The 14,485-nt window shown below is 42.0% G+C and overlaps 1 protein-coding gene across 7 annotated transcripts in view; it reads right to left on the bottom strand.

The window, feature by feature from the left end:
• Positions 1-14,485, bottom strand: part of DENND2B (DENN domain containing 2B) — a 177,799-nt gene that overhangs the window by 60,834 nt on the left and 102,480 nt on the right. For 4 of the 7 annotated variants that reach the window (XM_074884446.1, XM_074884447.1, XM_074884449.1 and 1 more), the window contains one exon: positions 6,003-6,139. In XM_074884446.1, the coding sequence (XP_074740547.1) occupies positions 6,003-6,139 (137 nt within the window). Of the gene's footprint in view, positions 1-6,002; positions 6,140-10,061; positions 11,280-14,485 lie in introns of all 7 variants that reach the window. The other 3 variants (XM_074884443.1, XM_074884445.1, XM_074884444.1) reach the window with 1 other exon arrangement.

The raw sequence follows: 14,485 nt of genomic DNA, 5'->3' as shown, positions 1-14,485 counted from the left end.
AGAGGTTTAACCCTGCTGACTTCAACACAGTCTCTGAATTTAAACTAGGAATCAGGAGAGCAGCCTCATGGTCATTTTACTCTCTGTTTTACTAACCTGCAATACTGACTAGAAAACCAGGCAATAAAGCTGACAGAGACCATCCAAAGAAGCTGTAGTGGATGGTATAGCGGTGAGACAGACTCCACAGAGAAAAATGGAGATCTAAATAAAGCATGAGATGATTATTAAAAATAACTGAAATCCATGTATCCCAATGTAGTGACAAAGCAGCAGGCTGATCGTCAATAGGATCAGACAGCTAGAGTATTTGGCCTTTCTCTGACAGGCCCATATGGATACTGTTTGATTTAATGTGCTCTGGCTGCCATTACCCTACAGTGTCTATTATTAAATTTGCCACTAGTACACTTTCCAAAAACTCACATGTTTTTAGACTGTGAGAGGCAGACTAGGGGTATGGAAGAAGACAGGAACATACGTTTCCCTGATTACAGCCTGCACCATCATTTTGTATCAGTCCTAGCTCTGTCTTTGACTAACAACTATCCAGAGACCTCCTGGTAAGGGTCTGACTAAAAAACCAAAATGTTTTCAGAGAAGCAACAGCAATGCTGGAGGAGGTGCAATCTCTCTAAGTTTGCTTCAGCTTCACAGCAGCCCAGCAATTCCAGTTTCTCCCAGATTTATACAAACCTTTTGATGCGAGATGATAACGTGACAGACAATAATGCAATACGAAAGCATGACAGGCGATAATGTGGCATGTGATTATGTGATTTTACTGGAAAGATCAGCTTGCTGTCTTTCTAACCTTTTTCCACATTTACTGGAAGAACTTTGCAAATGTTCTAATTTGAAAGCAATGTCAAGCTGGAACATCTTCCAACTGGACCTCAGTCATCATTTCTGCAGCTCTTGGCACACACAGTGGAGGATTCAGTAAAACAGCTAAATCATCCCATTTGTTACATGACATGCACTATGTCCAATTTACATCAGCATTCAAAACAACTAATTGGTTTAAGAGAGATGAGGTGCCTTACCAGGAGGCATAAAGGGAGTGACATGCTGTTCTGGACTCCACGGGGAAGGTTAAGTCACTGACATTTCCTCCCGACTCAGGATCTTGCTTGTAGGTCCACACCTGCCTATTTTAACTGCTCAGGCCCCCACCTGGGTTAGGCTGCCCTGACACTCCATTTAATAATGCTGATTTGAGACATATTGCTCCATCTTCTCTCTTATGAGTTCTGACATATTGGGAAATAGCTCAGAGACCCAGATTTGTCTGTTTTCATTGCTCTGGAAAAGACTGTACTTACCCAAGTACAACAACCCGGCCCTCACTAATTTCAAGGAGAGATGGCTACACCAAAAGGAGGACACCAGTCTTGCATGTGAGCCAGTCAGAACAGGAACCTTACTGGAGCAAGACCTCTCTCCAGTAATATATGTGGCTGAAATAAACCCATTCTTACACAAATTCTTATTGCACAGTAAGAGACTACACCCATTAGAAGATGAATACTCTGATACTCATACACCTGGGCTACATGCAGAATAGTCCACCTGTGACTTCAAAAACAGCAGAGAAGCAAGAAACCCTGTTAGTCACAGATCTTCAGGGAGGAAAAGCATTTTAATCACTTACTTTCTTCTTGGGGAAAAAAACAGTTTTAAACGAGGGCCAGGCAGCTATAAGAGCAAACGGCCCTTGCTTGGACAGGGCAAATGGAATTGTGCAACCTCAAATGAAACATTCTCAATCTTCAATGCAACCCGCACATCCCAGCTGAGCAATGGGTCTCCTACACATCTTTGTAGTGTCGTCTTAGAGAAAAGCTCCACCTGTTCTACTGCGTCCAGCACTCTGAGGAGTTACAGAGTAAAAAGGCTTGTCAAAGATTCCTTCCACTATATTTAATTTCTGAATTGTGAGTGCAATTTCTCTTACAAACACAAACTATAATTTACATGGGTTTACTGGATTTTCTCAAGTTAAAATTAATATTTTGCCCTTAACCTTGCCTTCACCTTACTCATTCAACTTTTTTGGTGATGGTAAGTGCTGTCTTCTAGATGTCAGGTGGAAAATGCCTCAGAGACACCAGACCTTAAATAACAATATTCAAATCTCAACTGCATTTAGGGGAACAGACTGGAAAACTGAAACTGTATGGTACATATGATCAGGAAATACTGTTGTCCACAAACACAGCAGAAGCAACCGTCTCAGACATCTCTTAATACTATAATAGTTCCTTGAATTTGCACAAAGCCAAGCATGGTTTCCCCAACTGGATTCATAAAGCCACATCAATTTTGGTCTGATTAAAGACTCATTCAAAACCACAAAAAGCAAAACAATGTTAAGTTTATGCTATGACTGCCACATTCCTGTGAGTGCTAGTACAGAAGATGAATGAAGTCCACATGGTTCCTTGCACATGGAATACAGCTCTGATTAGTATTAGGAATGTGCATCCCTTTATACAACCGCTTCTTGATTAATGCAGAATGGATCGTTATGTTCCAATCCAATACCTGTCTTGAACTTAACATGCAGGTATTCCATCTATTAAAGTGTACAAAAATATTACAAAATTAAACAAAACATCTGGTTCATGATGTCACTGGATTTCAAAGCACAATCATTTTTTGTTTCAATGTACCTTAAAACTGGTTTTGGGGTTTGTTTTTTAAGTCAGCTCTCAAAAATAGCATAAACTAGCCATAGCAGTTCATCATTGTCCTGGTCATTAAAGAAGGAAACAGTGTAAGAGCACCAGGAGAATGACAAAGGTTTAGTGTGCACATGCATTACATGAGGAGATCATACAGTAACCAAAAAACCAATTACGCTAGTCCTAGCACTTATGTGCCTACCAGCTGTATTTTCATCATTGCACAAGTCTGAGTGACAGAACTCAGTACCCCACACAGTATCTTGTAGATATCTAACATTAAATATTCTTTTTAGAAGATATCTTTGATAGATAATTCACAACTTATCTACAGCTCTCCTCTGCTTTTCAATGAGGGAGAGATATCAGGCTGAGGGGCAGCGGGCTGGGGGACACAGTGACAGACAGGAGACCTGGGCTTCTGTTCTGGGGGACCTCAGCAAACTGAAGGAACAGCTCAACAGGAAATTCCGGAAGTTTAGGAAAGACAAATACAGTCCCACATGTGGGTCAGAATAAACCTGCGACAGTAGGGTCAAGGAAGACCAACCACACCTTGGCCTGCAAGAGTGTGGCCAGCAAGTCATGGGAAGTGGCAATTCCCCTCTATTTGGCCCTTGCAAGGCCACATCTGGAGTATTCACAGTACCAGAGAGACATCAACAGACTGGAGATAGTGTAGAGCAAGGCTACCATGACTGTTGGGAGCTGGAGCACACAACATAAATGAGAAACAGCTGAGAGAACTGGAACTGTTTAGCCTAGAGAAGCCTGGGAGGGGAACCCAACTGCTGTTTTCCACTGCCTAGAAGGGGTTATGGAAAAGGCAGAGCCAGACACTTCTTGGAGGTGGACGGTGAAAGGATGAAAGCCAATGGTCACAAATAGCAACAAGGAGAATTCTGACTGGATAGAAAGAAAAATTCGTTCACAGTGATATCAAGAAAAAATTCTTCATAGTGAAGGTTAAGCAGTGGAGCAGGCTGCACAGAGAGGCAGTGGAACCATCCTCCTAAGATATTTTGATATCTCGACCAGATGTAGCCCTGAGCAACCTGATCTAACTTTGAAACTAGCCCTGCTTTGAGCAGAGGTTGGACAGCTGACTCCAGAGTCCCTTCCAACCTGATTTTTTTTTTTTTTTTTATTTTGTCTCACAGTAGAGTGCTTAGAGCATTGCTCAGATTCACAGCCTTTTTGTCTTGTGTTTTAACACTTACTTGCATTAAACGTTTTAATTCTACGGGGGGGGGGGGGGGGGGGGGGGGCAGACGATAAAACACTTTATTAAGTTTATTACTACAGTGACAATGTTTTAAATACCTACAAGTTATTAGGAGATTCAACCAGGTATATATAAAAACCCCACCATCACCTCTAGGGCAACTGTTTGCAAAGAAAACCCAAAGCAGCAGTGACAGAGTCCTTTATAGCTTTGAAGCAGATGTAAATCTGTAAAATAAACTCACTGTTACAGACACCTGGTTTGCATGAGTACAAAAGTGCTACTTAGAGACTGGAATCTAGCACTACTGGTATAAATTATGCAGATGTGATACACAAAACTACGATAGTTTCTTTAAAGCTGGAGATCAAACTACTTTGGCTTGTCTTTAATCACTCTTGACAGTTTATAAGAATTATACTGATTTGGTATTCCCCCTGCACTGCCTGAATTGAATGAAGTACTTCGAAAGTGGCTGTTAAAAAGCAGTACAAAACAATGAAGTTCTGTGTTTGTCCACAGATCTGAAATTTTGCATTTTCTTCCCACTGCTCTGCCAAAATACCCAAATTATAATCTGCAGGGAGCTGGCTTATAGTTCCCATGAGTTGGAAGAGTCCATTATGACTTTGTTTTACTGAATCCAAGATTTCTTCTTATCTGAAGAAAGATTCTTACCAGTCTTGCACATTTTATTTTGATATTTAACAAGCCAAAGCAAGGAAAAGAAGCATTATCACCTAACATCTGGCAGCATGTTGACAGGTCCTGAGCAAAGATGAGCACTGTCATTAATGCACAATACATTTTCAAGTGTGAATTGCACCATGGTCTGACTGTTGATGGAGAAGGCTGATGACTACATAAGGTCGCTTTCCACAGAAAAAAACTTTTTAGTATGTACATAAACTCTCATTTTTATTAACAGACACGGAACAGCAGCATTTTTTTGTGTTCTGAAAGCATATTTTTGAATTACATAGAGGGAGAATACAGCTGAAAATGGAAAGAGTAAATTCCTGATTTCACTGAGGCTGACAAGCCAGAGACAGAATTTGGGTATAAGGACAAAGAGCCCCAAGCTGCAATTTGTGGTCACTGTTCCTTGCTGTATCAACAGATATGACCAAGAAGAGTTTTGTTCCATTGTCTTTGTTTGCCCTTCAAACATTTGTAAGCAGTATTAGAGTGCCTCTGGTCCTCCTTTTTACTAGACTAAACAAGCCCAGCTTGTCAGTGTCTCTTCAGAGAACATGTGCTCTAGGGCCCCTGACTATCTTGGTAGCCCTCCAGTTTTCAGTAGATAAAGATTCATTGTCCAAAGTAAAATGAAGTACCCTTTGTATCTGTTGTAATAATACAACACTGAAAGAGTTAAAAACAATGCAGATATTCATCACTTGTGTGGAAAATCTGTGCTCTGAAGGGCTGCCCAATTTTCGGTAATTATAACAATTTTTTTGATGTTAAAAGAATGTATGCATAGGCCATACATTTCCTTCTAAGACCAAAAGAAACATGTTTTTCTTGTGAAGCTTAATCAAAACAGTGTTTTTGTTGCGCATTCCTGATGGCTGTATAGCTAAAGGAAATTAATTTTTCTTTAACCAGCAACTGGGACTTAGGGGAGACCAGGAACAGCACTACGAACAACTGCTTTGGGGCAGTCCACACAGGAGTCCTGAAAAGCTCAGGCTGACCACACAGGGCCTGTGAGGTTAATCCTTCTATTGGATAGTTCTGTAAACACTATCTCAAGTTCAGTTCTTACATTTTTACACCACTGAAGGCTTCAAGCCAAGGTCTTGATAAAAAGAACGATTTGGTTCTTGAAAAGCATGGCAAAAAGCTGACCAAACAGTCTGTTTCCAATACCACCCCAATGAAGTCTGAAGGAATCAAGACCTCCTGCATGCAGACTGAGAGTTATGTTCGCACCGATGCATCAAACCCATTTATCCTCCATCTAATCTCTCTTTACTGACAGCACTGAACATTCTTGCACAGGGGCATGTGTTCCAACAGTACACAGTCTGACCACAACTGCTCAACATCCTGCTGTGAGCCCATGTACTGCAACAGGTTCTTACCTACAATGTCTTCATAGGCATTTTCTTCTAAAGTGCTCTTGGATCCAAATTTATGCTGGCTCTCAGTCCCATTTTCAGTTGGGGAAGGAGGGTACAGGGATTGCAGACTTGACGCATCCTCAAACTCAAAGGATTTTCTAAAGTTTTAAAAAATAAGTAATTAGTAACTAGAATGCAAAATGACTCAAATATTTAGATGAGTATTTGTCTGCTAAAATTATATATAAAATGACCAACAACAAAAAAATCATACATTATGCTTTAAGGACTAACTTTTAGAGGACCTCAAGTCCTGTGCTCACAGCAGTCTTTAGTATAGCAATCTGTGACACGTTTATGAGGTTGGAAGTATTGTTGTCCCCATTATGCGGACAGGGAGAAAATACAAAGAAAGTATGTGATATTTTTCAAACGTTACAGAGCAAGTTAGAAGCACAGTCCTCAGATTAAAAATTGCTTTGCTTTTGCCAGAAGTCCCAGAAACATGTGGCCCTCTCTCCTCAAAACAGACATTTCTTTGAAAAGCATTCCTCCACCGGTTGCTCTGGGAGACGTAGCCCTTAGTTTGAAAACATTCACATGTCTTGAACCTTCAGACATGTTCCTGCATAAAGGTCAGTGCACAAATGCCAAAGGCAGACTTGTGTGAAAGTCACCCATTTTCCTTGCATACTCTGTGTCAAGCACTGGCAGCAAAGGACAAAGCATTGAGGAAATTAAGGCTCTCTGGGGTGGACGAGCAACCCAGGCTGATAGCTAGGGGCCTGAAAATTCAGGCTTTCTGGCAGGAAGGTGAGGGGCCACTGGGTCAGATGAACCCATACAATTGTCTCCCCCCCAGGTACTCAAAGGAGGGGCAATTCACCACCTCTCAACCACACCTGCCCCAGTGCTGCTGAGCAGCTCTAGGGGAAGAGGAGACCAAGCCTTCCCGATTCTCTAGTTTGCCCAGCACTTGTTCTCTGAGGCAATATCTAAACCAAAGTTGGGGGGTGCATGGTTTGCACTGTCAGCTGTCCAGGGGCTAGCATTCATCTGACTGATTGACTGCTGAGGATGAAATGGTATGAAAAATGGTCTCAGGTTGGAGAGTAAATCCCAGGGTGCTGTAAGGCTTGCGGAGACTGTGCTGATGCCCACACTTCACTCATTAATACCCAAACTAGATTAACAGTAAATCATCCTGCCATCAACCCCCTTTCCTCTTCTCCCCAGTTGGAGTGAACCATACGTTGATAGCACATCCATACAGCCGTGGCAGAGTCTCATGAGACATACTTCAGCCTGTTAATTGGCTCAGGAGTATCTGTACAGGCAATACAGTGGCTATCGGACAGACACTGCATTTGACAAGGGCATTTCCTGCTGGAGCAGACTTATGGGTCTGGGGCAGGCTTAGAAGCCCCCTCTCTCTCCTTTCTCTAATCTTAAGAATATCCAGGTCCATGTATGTACATCAGGATCATGGCAGAAACAAGCTGTACGTTTCATATCCAGACATCTCCTCCACACCTACTCGCAGTTATAAAAGATGCTTATGCACTGAAGACACTCACTGTGTATGAAATGAGACTTTCTAAAGCAGTTAAATATCCAACTCTTACAGATTTCAAGGCAACACTACAATGCAGTGACACTGCATAGGAGCACGTGATGGTTTTGTGGACCAGCACTCAGCTGTTGTCCATGTGTCCCAAGCCTATCCTGCAGCACTCCTCTCCCATGCCATGTCTGGGCCAGAGGATCTCCAACCACTAGGAAACATCCAGCTCACACCAATCTGAAATGTAAAAGCTACTGTTGGCACCAGGTCCTCTCAACACAGACCAGCTCTACGCTAGCAGGCAAATGTCAGAGACTTCCTCCATTTTACTATAATGTTGCATTAGCCACCACAAAGAAAACCAGCATTCTTAACCAAAATATTAGAAGAATAAATATCCACAGTCCATTCTCATGACATTCTAGTGCGTGCAAACCACATGTATGTTCAATCTGAGACACACAGCTACAAGCTGTAGACATAATGAATTATGTCTGTTCTCAAAAAGAGAACAGTTTAGAGACTGAGATTTCAATAACTAATATTAAAAAAATACTATAATTCTTAGATTATTTGTATTGTCTCAAGCTCTTTGTAAATGCTGGAATTCTCCTTACTGTAACTAAAGGAAGGACAGTAGCAAAGACAATTAAGATTTTGTAAAGCATTTCCACCCAGCCTTGAAATCAGAGGGCAAACTGTGATTTTGGGAGCTTGATTTAAACTACTTAGATCATTAATCAGAGGTAAATCCAGAGAAATCACTAAACTGCAGTAGGGTAAAGCTGTTACAAATAAATGGAAATCTACACTGTACAATGTCAGACTGATGTGCAAGAATCATCAGGTACAATGATAACACTGTAAATCCTACAATTTGTACTCCACTAATCACAACTTAAATTGATAAATATTGCTTTTGTTTTGGTCTCATACCTACTAGCCCCACCCAGGACTGAGGCTCCATTGCTGAACCGTGCTGTTGTCTAACTGTGCTATGACAGGAGACTGAACCTGCAGAACAGTGGGTGCAAGCATGAATCGTACCTCTTCTTCAAGGAAGCTTCAAAACTTCATTTTACAAACTCATTGTTACAAAATACTGTGGTTCTTAGATGACTCGTATGGTCTCAAACTCAGTGAGTGTGTACTTGGAGACTGGCTTGGATCACTTAGCTATAGGTCACATGGTGATTTGGTGCAATAATTATCTCCTGTTACTCATTCCTCTCCGCCACCCACCACAGACCATTTTATCACTTGCCCCTTCATTTTCCAATAAAGGCTATCATTTACAGCAGAACATTTAAAAATTGTTGTTTGTCTTCTGTACATTGGAAATGCTGTGCTGAACAAAACGAGGTCAACTTTATTTCACAAATTCTTGTTAAAAACTAGATTTACTTCCTCTAACTGAGATTATTGCCAGAACTCAAAGATAAGCACTGCTAATCAGAGCTGGGCTTTCCACATTCCTCCCCCCCACGCTGCCTTTCTCAGAGAAACAACGCACATCAGCAGAGCTGTTTGATCCCTTTCAGAAGCAGGTGCCCCTTGAAAGTAAAGAACAGCATCTGAAGGCTCCTCTTCTCCTTTTTCTGCCTCAGCATACAGGTCAGGTTGTGCTGACATAAACATTTAATTAATTGAGCCAACAACAAGCACCAGACACTGAATTGTTAGCGCACATTTGAGATGCCAGTTAGCAGTTACTTGCAAAGCTCATCACTAAATAACAAGAGCATGGTGTGTATCTTACACATGCACAGGTAGGTGAACTTTTGAATGCTTATCAACAACTACGCCTACAATTTTTTAAGTGGTGAGCTGAATGAGTTTTACCATTTCCAAAACTCAAGAGGAATCATGTAATTAAAACAAGTCAAGCTCACAGACTGCTGTGGAAACGTAGCCATATACTCTGCTCATTACTAACTCAGGAAGGATATAAAGGCCCTTCTGTACTAAAACACAGTTTTCTCAGCATTAATCCTCTACAGCTATTGAGAGTAACTTAGGACAACATTTCTAAGCACTAAATTAAATTAAATCACCAACATTGCATAAAACTGACACAACTGCTGTGATAACAAGCTTTGGAAACACAAACCCTCTGCAGGTATGTTTTGCAGTGAACAGGCAGACAGAACTATGACAGATCAACTATGGTCCCGCTACAAGAGGATAAGGAAATTATGCTCCATTAATCATCTCAAGTAAGGGCTTATATGCCAAAATGAGGAAGATAACCTTTAGCACACACGACCTAGAGTCTTTTCCAGGGATTGAGGAATGCAGGCTGGAGAACTCCAAAACTGTAGCCATGTAAAGGTATTGTACCAGTGTACCTAATCAGTGCAGTCCAGCAGAAAAAATAATTGTCTTGCACGCTATTCCTAGCATTTCTCAGTTCAAAAACATTGCATTAGAGGAAGAATTTAAAATATTGTTACTTAAAAAATACAGCACATTTATTTATTTGAAGATCGAGTACAAGACATTTCCTTGAATTTTACCTATTCTGGGATTTTCTGTGAAAGCGTGAGTCTTTCTTCTGCCTTCTGGTCACAGGGGGTGCAGGGGTGGACGGGAGGGGAGGAGGAGCAGCAGGTGTAGGAGATGGAGGTAGGCCATTGCTTGGTTTACTTTTGTGGCTTTTGTCTGCTTCATATTCAAAGGTGCGTTTGGGCTTGGGGACAGGATTCACCGCGGTGTTAGCTGGGCTTTCGAGCAGCAGTTTAGGGTCAGCCGAGTTTGCAGTAACCCCCTGTTTTGTCTTACTGCTTTTCTCAGCCTCAGTAGGTGTTTCTGGTTCACTCCCCAAAATAACACTCCCTCCTTTGCTATCAGTTAGGGTTTCACTCAGTCCCTCCACAGTACTCAGAGTCACAGACTTTTTTCTCCCTTTGTCAACACTGTAACAGCTACTTGGCAACTGGGGGAGGCCTCTGCCGGGCTGCTCTTTCAGTGCCTGCTCGATCTTCTGTATTCTGTTGAGCACAGCAGAGGACTCCTTCCTCACATGGCCCTTGAAGAATGCAGCAGAAGGAGGCTCGCTCCTGCCCGGTCTCTTTTCGAACCGATGGCAGGAATCCCTGTCCTGCAGTTCCTCCTCCTCCGTTTCCGGGTAAGAGCACTCAGAAAACGTTCGGCTCATTCTTCTGAGCCCTTTGAAATCGAACGTCTTCTCGCTGCAGGGAGAGGTCAGCACACTGGGGCAGCTCTCACTGCCCGACCTCTCCCCAGCATCCCTCTTGTCCACACACATGCTCATCCTGGGGGACGGCTCCCGGCGGCACTCCCATTCTGTGATCTTCTGCCTGATGTCCAGCGCCTGGGAGCGGACACTCGCCCGGCTGAGGGAGAGGTTCCTCAAGTTGGTGGCAGTGCCCAAGGACAACGTGCTCCGGGCGAGTGGATGGCTCCCTATTGTGTCCCCATCTTGAGCCTCCTTTGGACTCTCCTTTTGGTCCTCAGCCTTGAATACAGACAGCCTTTTATCCAAAGCACCCACACTAATGGCTTTTAGAGGGTGGCTCGGGGAGTCAGTGTCCGACGGGCTCGTGGAGGTGCTTCGCAGCGTAGATGTGCGGCTGCTCCAGTCCTTGAGGCGTAGTCTGGAGCTGGAGACTTTGGTGAGTCGAGCAGAGCGACAAGAGTCCTCACTATCGCTGAGGGGGTAGGCTGGGCTTCTTCGGGGGGACAAAAGAGGCGGTGGAGAGACTGACTGACACCTAGAAGCAGAAAGAAATAGAAAATCAAGTCCTTGGGGAAACTAGAGTTATTTGCCAAACATCTTCTGGCTGCAGGTAAAGCAGAGGATGTCTGCATGCTGCAAAACTACCCCAATGCATCACTAAGACACCAAATACCATTCAGCCACAGAGTCGGGGGCAGGGGGCAGCAATTAACTGATGTCAGTGATGAGCTGATGAAGAGCAGAGCATTCAGCACCTCCAAAGCCAGTTTTCTCACCTCTGTTGACTCCCAGCTTTTCCAAGTTTCCTGAGTTTAAAGGCAGCAGAGACACTCAGTGAACCATTGCCTTGAATGCATTTACCACCTCCAGCAGAACAGCGCCCTGACCTCCCAAATTAAGGAGTCCCTCTGCAGAAAAAGGGTACTGTCAGGGAGAAGATTCCCCCTGCAATAAAAATGGGAAAGTCTGACCAGCAAGGAGGACAGTTTACTCACTGGTTGCAGTGAGGAAACCAATTTAAAAAGATGTCAGGTTTTAATTCATAACATCTGAAGCAAAATACCTCCGTGCTCAGGTGCTGCAGTATTTTAGCCACAGCATTTCAAACCACTGATGCATACAGTAAACTAAATAAAACAGCAAAAGGAAGGCCTGTTTTGTCTTTGGTCTGATGTTGTGGCCAACAGATTAAATTCTCCTTATCAAAAATAACAGAAATAACTTCTTATTGAAAGAGTATCACAGACTGAAAAAACATATTAACCTGTCCACACTACGTGTTGAAGAATATAAACTATACAGAAAGGTCTCAGTGTTACCCTGGAAAAAACCCTCAGAACAAATTTTTGCCATGGTTTGCAAGATCAGCCATTGTTACTGGGGGTTTGTACATTGTTGTAAAGACTTTTAAGAACAGAAAGACAATAGGAAATTAAACAACACATTAATCAGCTGTCTCAGCTCTCAAAACCATGTCAAAAAAAGGGGGTTTACTGCTCTGCCACAATACGTACATACAAACAAACCATAGCAGAAATAATCATGACTCCTTTAACATTTTGCCCTTAGCAACCTTTCTGTTCCAAACAGTACTGAAAGAGGAGGAAAGACCCAAAAGTAGTGCCTTGCATAAGCAGTTAAGTTCTGTTCTATGAAGACTGTGGACAAGTTGGTTTTTTATAAACTTTCCTGTACACACAAAATCCAAATGAAAGACCTATTTGACCGAAAGAATCATGGGAGCAAATGTCTCTTCTATAGCAAAGGGAGAAAAGATTCAGAAGATCCCTGATGCTATGGGTTTTCTCCCCAACAGTCAGCCAACACCTACAGGCACAGGTGCCAAGTTCTGGGCATTAATCTGAAAGTCTAGAGCACTGGGGCAATTTCTGAAAAATTTGCTTTGCACAGGAGATATTTTCTTCTCCTTCAAACACATCCCCAAACCAAATTATTAGATTTCATTTTGGTTTCCTATAGTGGATACTTTACAAGCAAAGCTCAGAAGTATCACAAAAGAGGGAAGTTCTGGTCAGAAAAGGACACTGATCAAATTATCACAGAAGGGATCTTACGTCTTTTTAGAGTCCTGTGATAATCAAGCCTTTTTGGCACAGAAGTTGTACTTCTTGGTGACTTCTGTTTCTTCATCATTTTGAAAAATAAACCCGCCTATAGGAAAAGAGAGATCTCAGGCCAAAGACAGTGGCAAATACTTCACCAACAACTGCTTAAAGCTTCCTCATTTGAGGACAGAAGGGATGCATGTCAGAATATACTCTCTTCATCCTAGAAGTTAAATTTCCTGCTATTCTATACTGCTTCAGGCAGGTGTCATAAGAGATTTCAGAAGATCAAAAGCAGGTGACAGGTGAGGAGTGGTTTTGGCTGGTTGTTGCAGCATAGAGTTTGTAGTGAATTACGTAGAATTATCTTGGCCTACATACCTTTACCGTGCCTGAAGATGCAACCTAAATCGGCCTCCTCAGACTTGGTGGGGTGCCCTGATTCTTCACAATTCCTGTCTGTCCTGTCTTCATTTCTTCAGTTTAATACCACAAAGTCATAAGTTTTATATTGTTCTTAACACTCCTTTAGCTTAGACTTGAGATCATGTTCTCCTAATCCCTGTATGTCACTCAGGCCTGCTCCAGAGCTGCACTGACATTTCTCTCAATGAAACAAGTATGACCCGGTGGAAGTGTATTTTACATATAAAGACTTCAGTGAGGGGATAGGGACTGATTCAGCAAAGAGGCCATGCAGAATGCTTTACCATGGTAAAACTTATTTATTAGATTCTAAATTACAATCTGTATTGACAATAGCAAGAATAAAATACAAAATGACTGGGGTACAGTCAATAATGGGACAGCAAAGGTGAAGGACATGCTGACAATCCTCTCTCTGCCTTTGACTCACTATATAGAAAATACCATAGGCATAGTCCCTCAACTCCTTACACTCATACGAAACATCTTTTCAGTTGCTTTCACTGTCAGGAAAAGGTTTGTTGACTCATCAGGAGAGGAGGAAAAGGGGAGAAGCATGATTTGCATAACCTGCAGAAGTTGCACAATGTTTCTTCTTAGAGATATGAGCCATTCATAAGGTAACTGCACTTAAGGCTCTATCTTGAAACCCCTGAATTCAGTTGCAAAACTCTCACCCACTTCCACTGTGCAAGATTAGGGTTGCAAAGCAACAGGCCCTCTGGAGCTGTATGCTATTAAATACTTAGGATACCATAGTTAAGAAAAAGATTCTGTTTTACATCGCATTATACTGTAAAACTAAGTAATCTGGATAGAAGCTATAGGACTAATTCAACAAGAAAAAGAAAGCAAGCTTTGTATGGCTTCAGGCATGTGTTCTCTAAAGGACAGTGGCAAGTAACAGAATGAAAAAAAGAGTAGTCCAAAAGTTGATCAGTAGATAATAAAATAGTCCTTCCCCAAGAAACCTACTTCCATTAGAAGATTATTCTCTTGAAGGCACAATAGTTCCACATGGCTTTAAAACTAGTATTATTGGACAGAGACGAATAATTAAATAACTTGCAATCGTCCATACAAAGATTGTAAAGCAAAATGTTTTTATTGAAGTTTTCTACATACACAATGGTACATGCAGCACCTTACAAAGCACATCATTAACACACACCTTCAAAATATTATGTTTAAACAGCATAAATAAAGATTATGGAATCAGGTTTAGATTTCTTAACAAGTTCACTTGAAG

The sequence above is a fragment of the Strix uralensis genome, chromosome 15 (genome assembly GCF_047716275.1).
Source record: "Strix uralensis isolate ZFMK-TIS-50842 chromosome 15, bStrUra1, whole genome shotgun sequence".
Classification (NCBI taxonomy): Eukaryota; Metazoa; Chordata; class Aves; order Strigiformes; family Strigidae; genus Strix; species Strix uralensis.
Note: the sequence above shows the minus strand (reverse complement) of the source record. Positions and strands in the feature narration are given on the sequence as shown.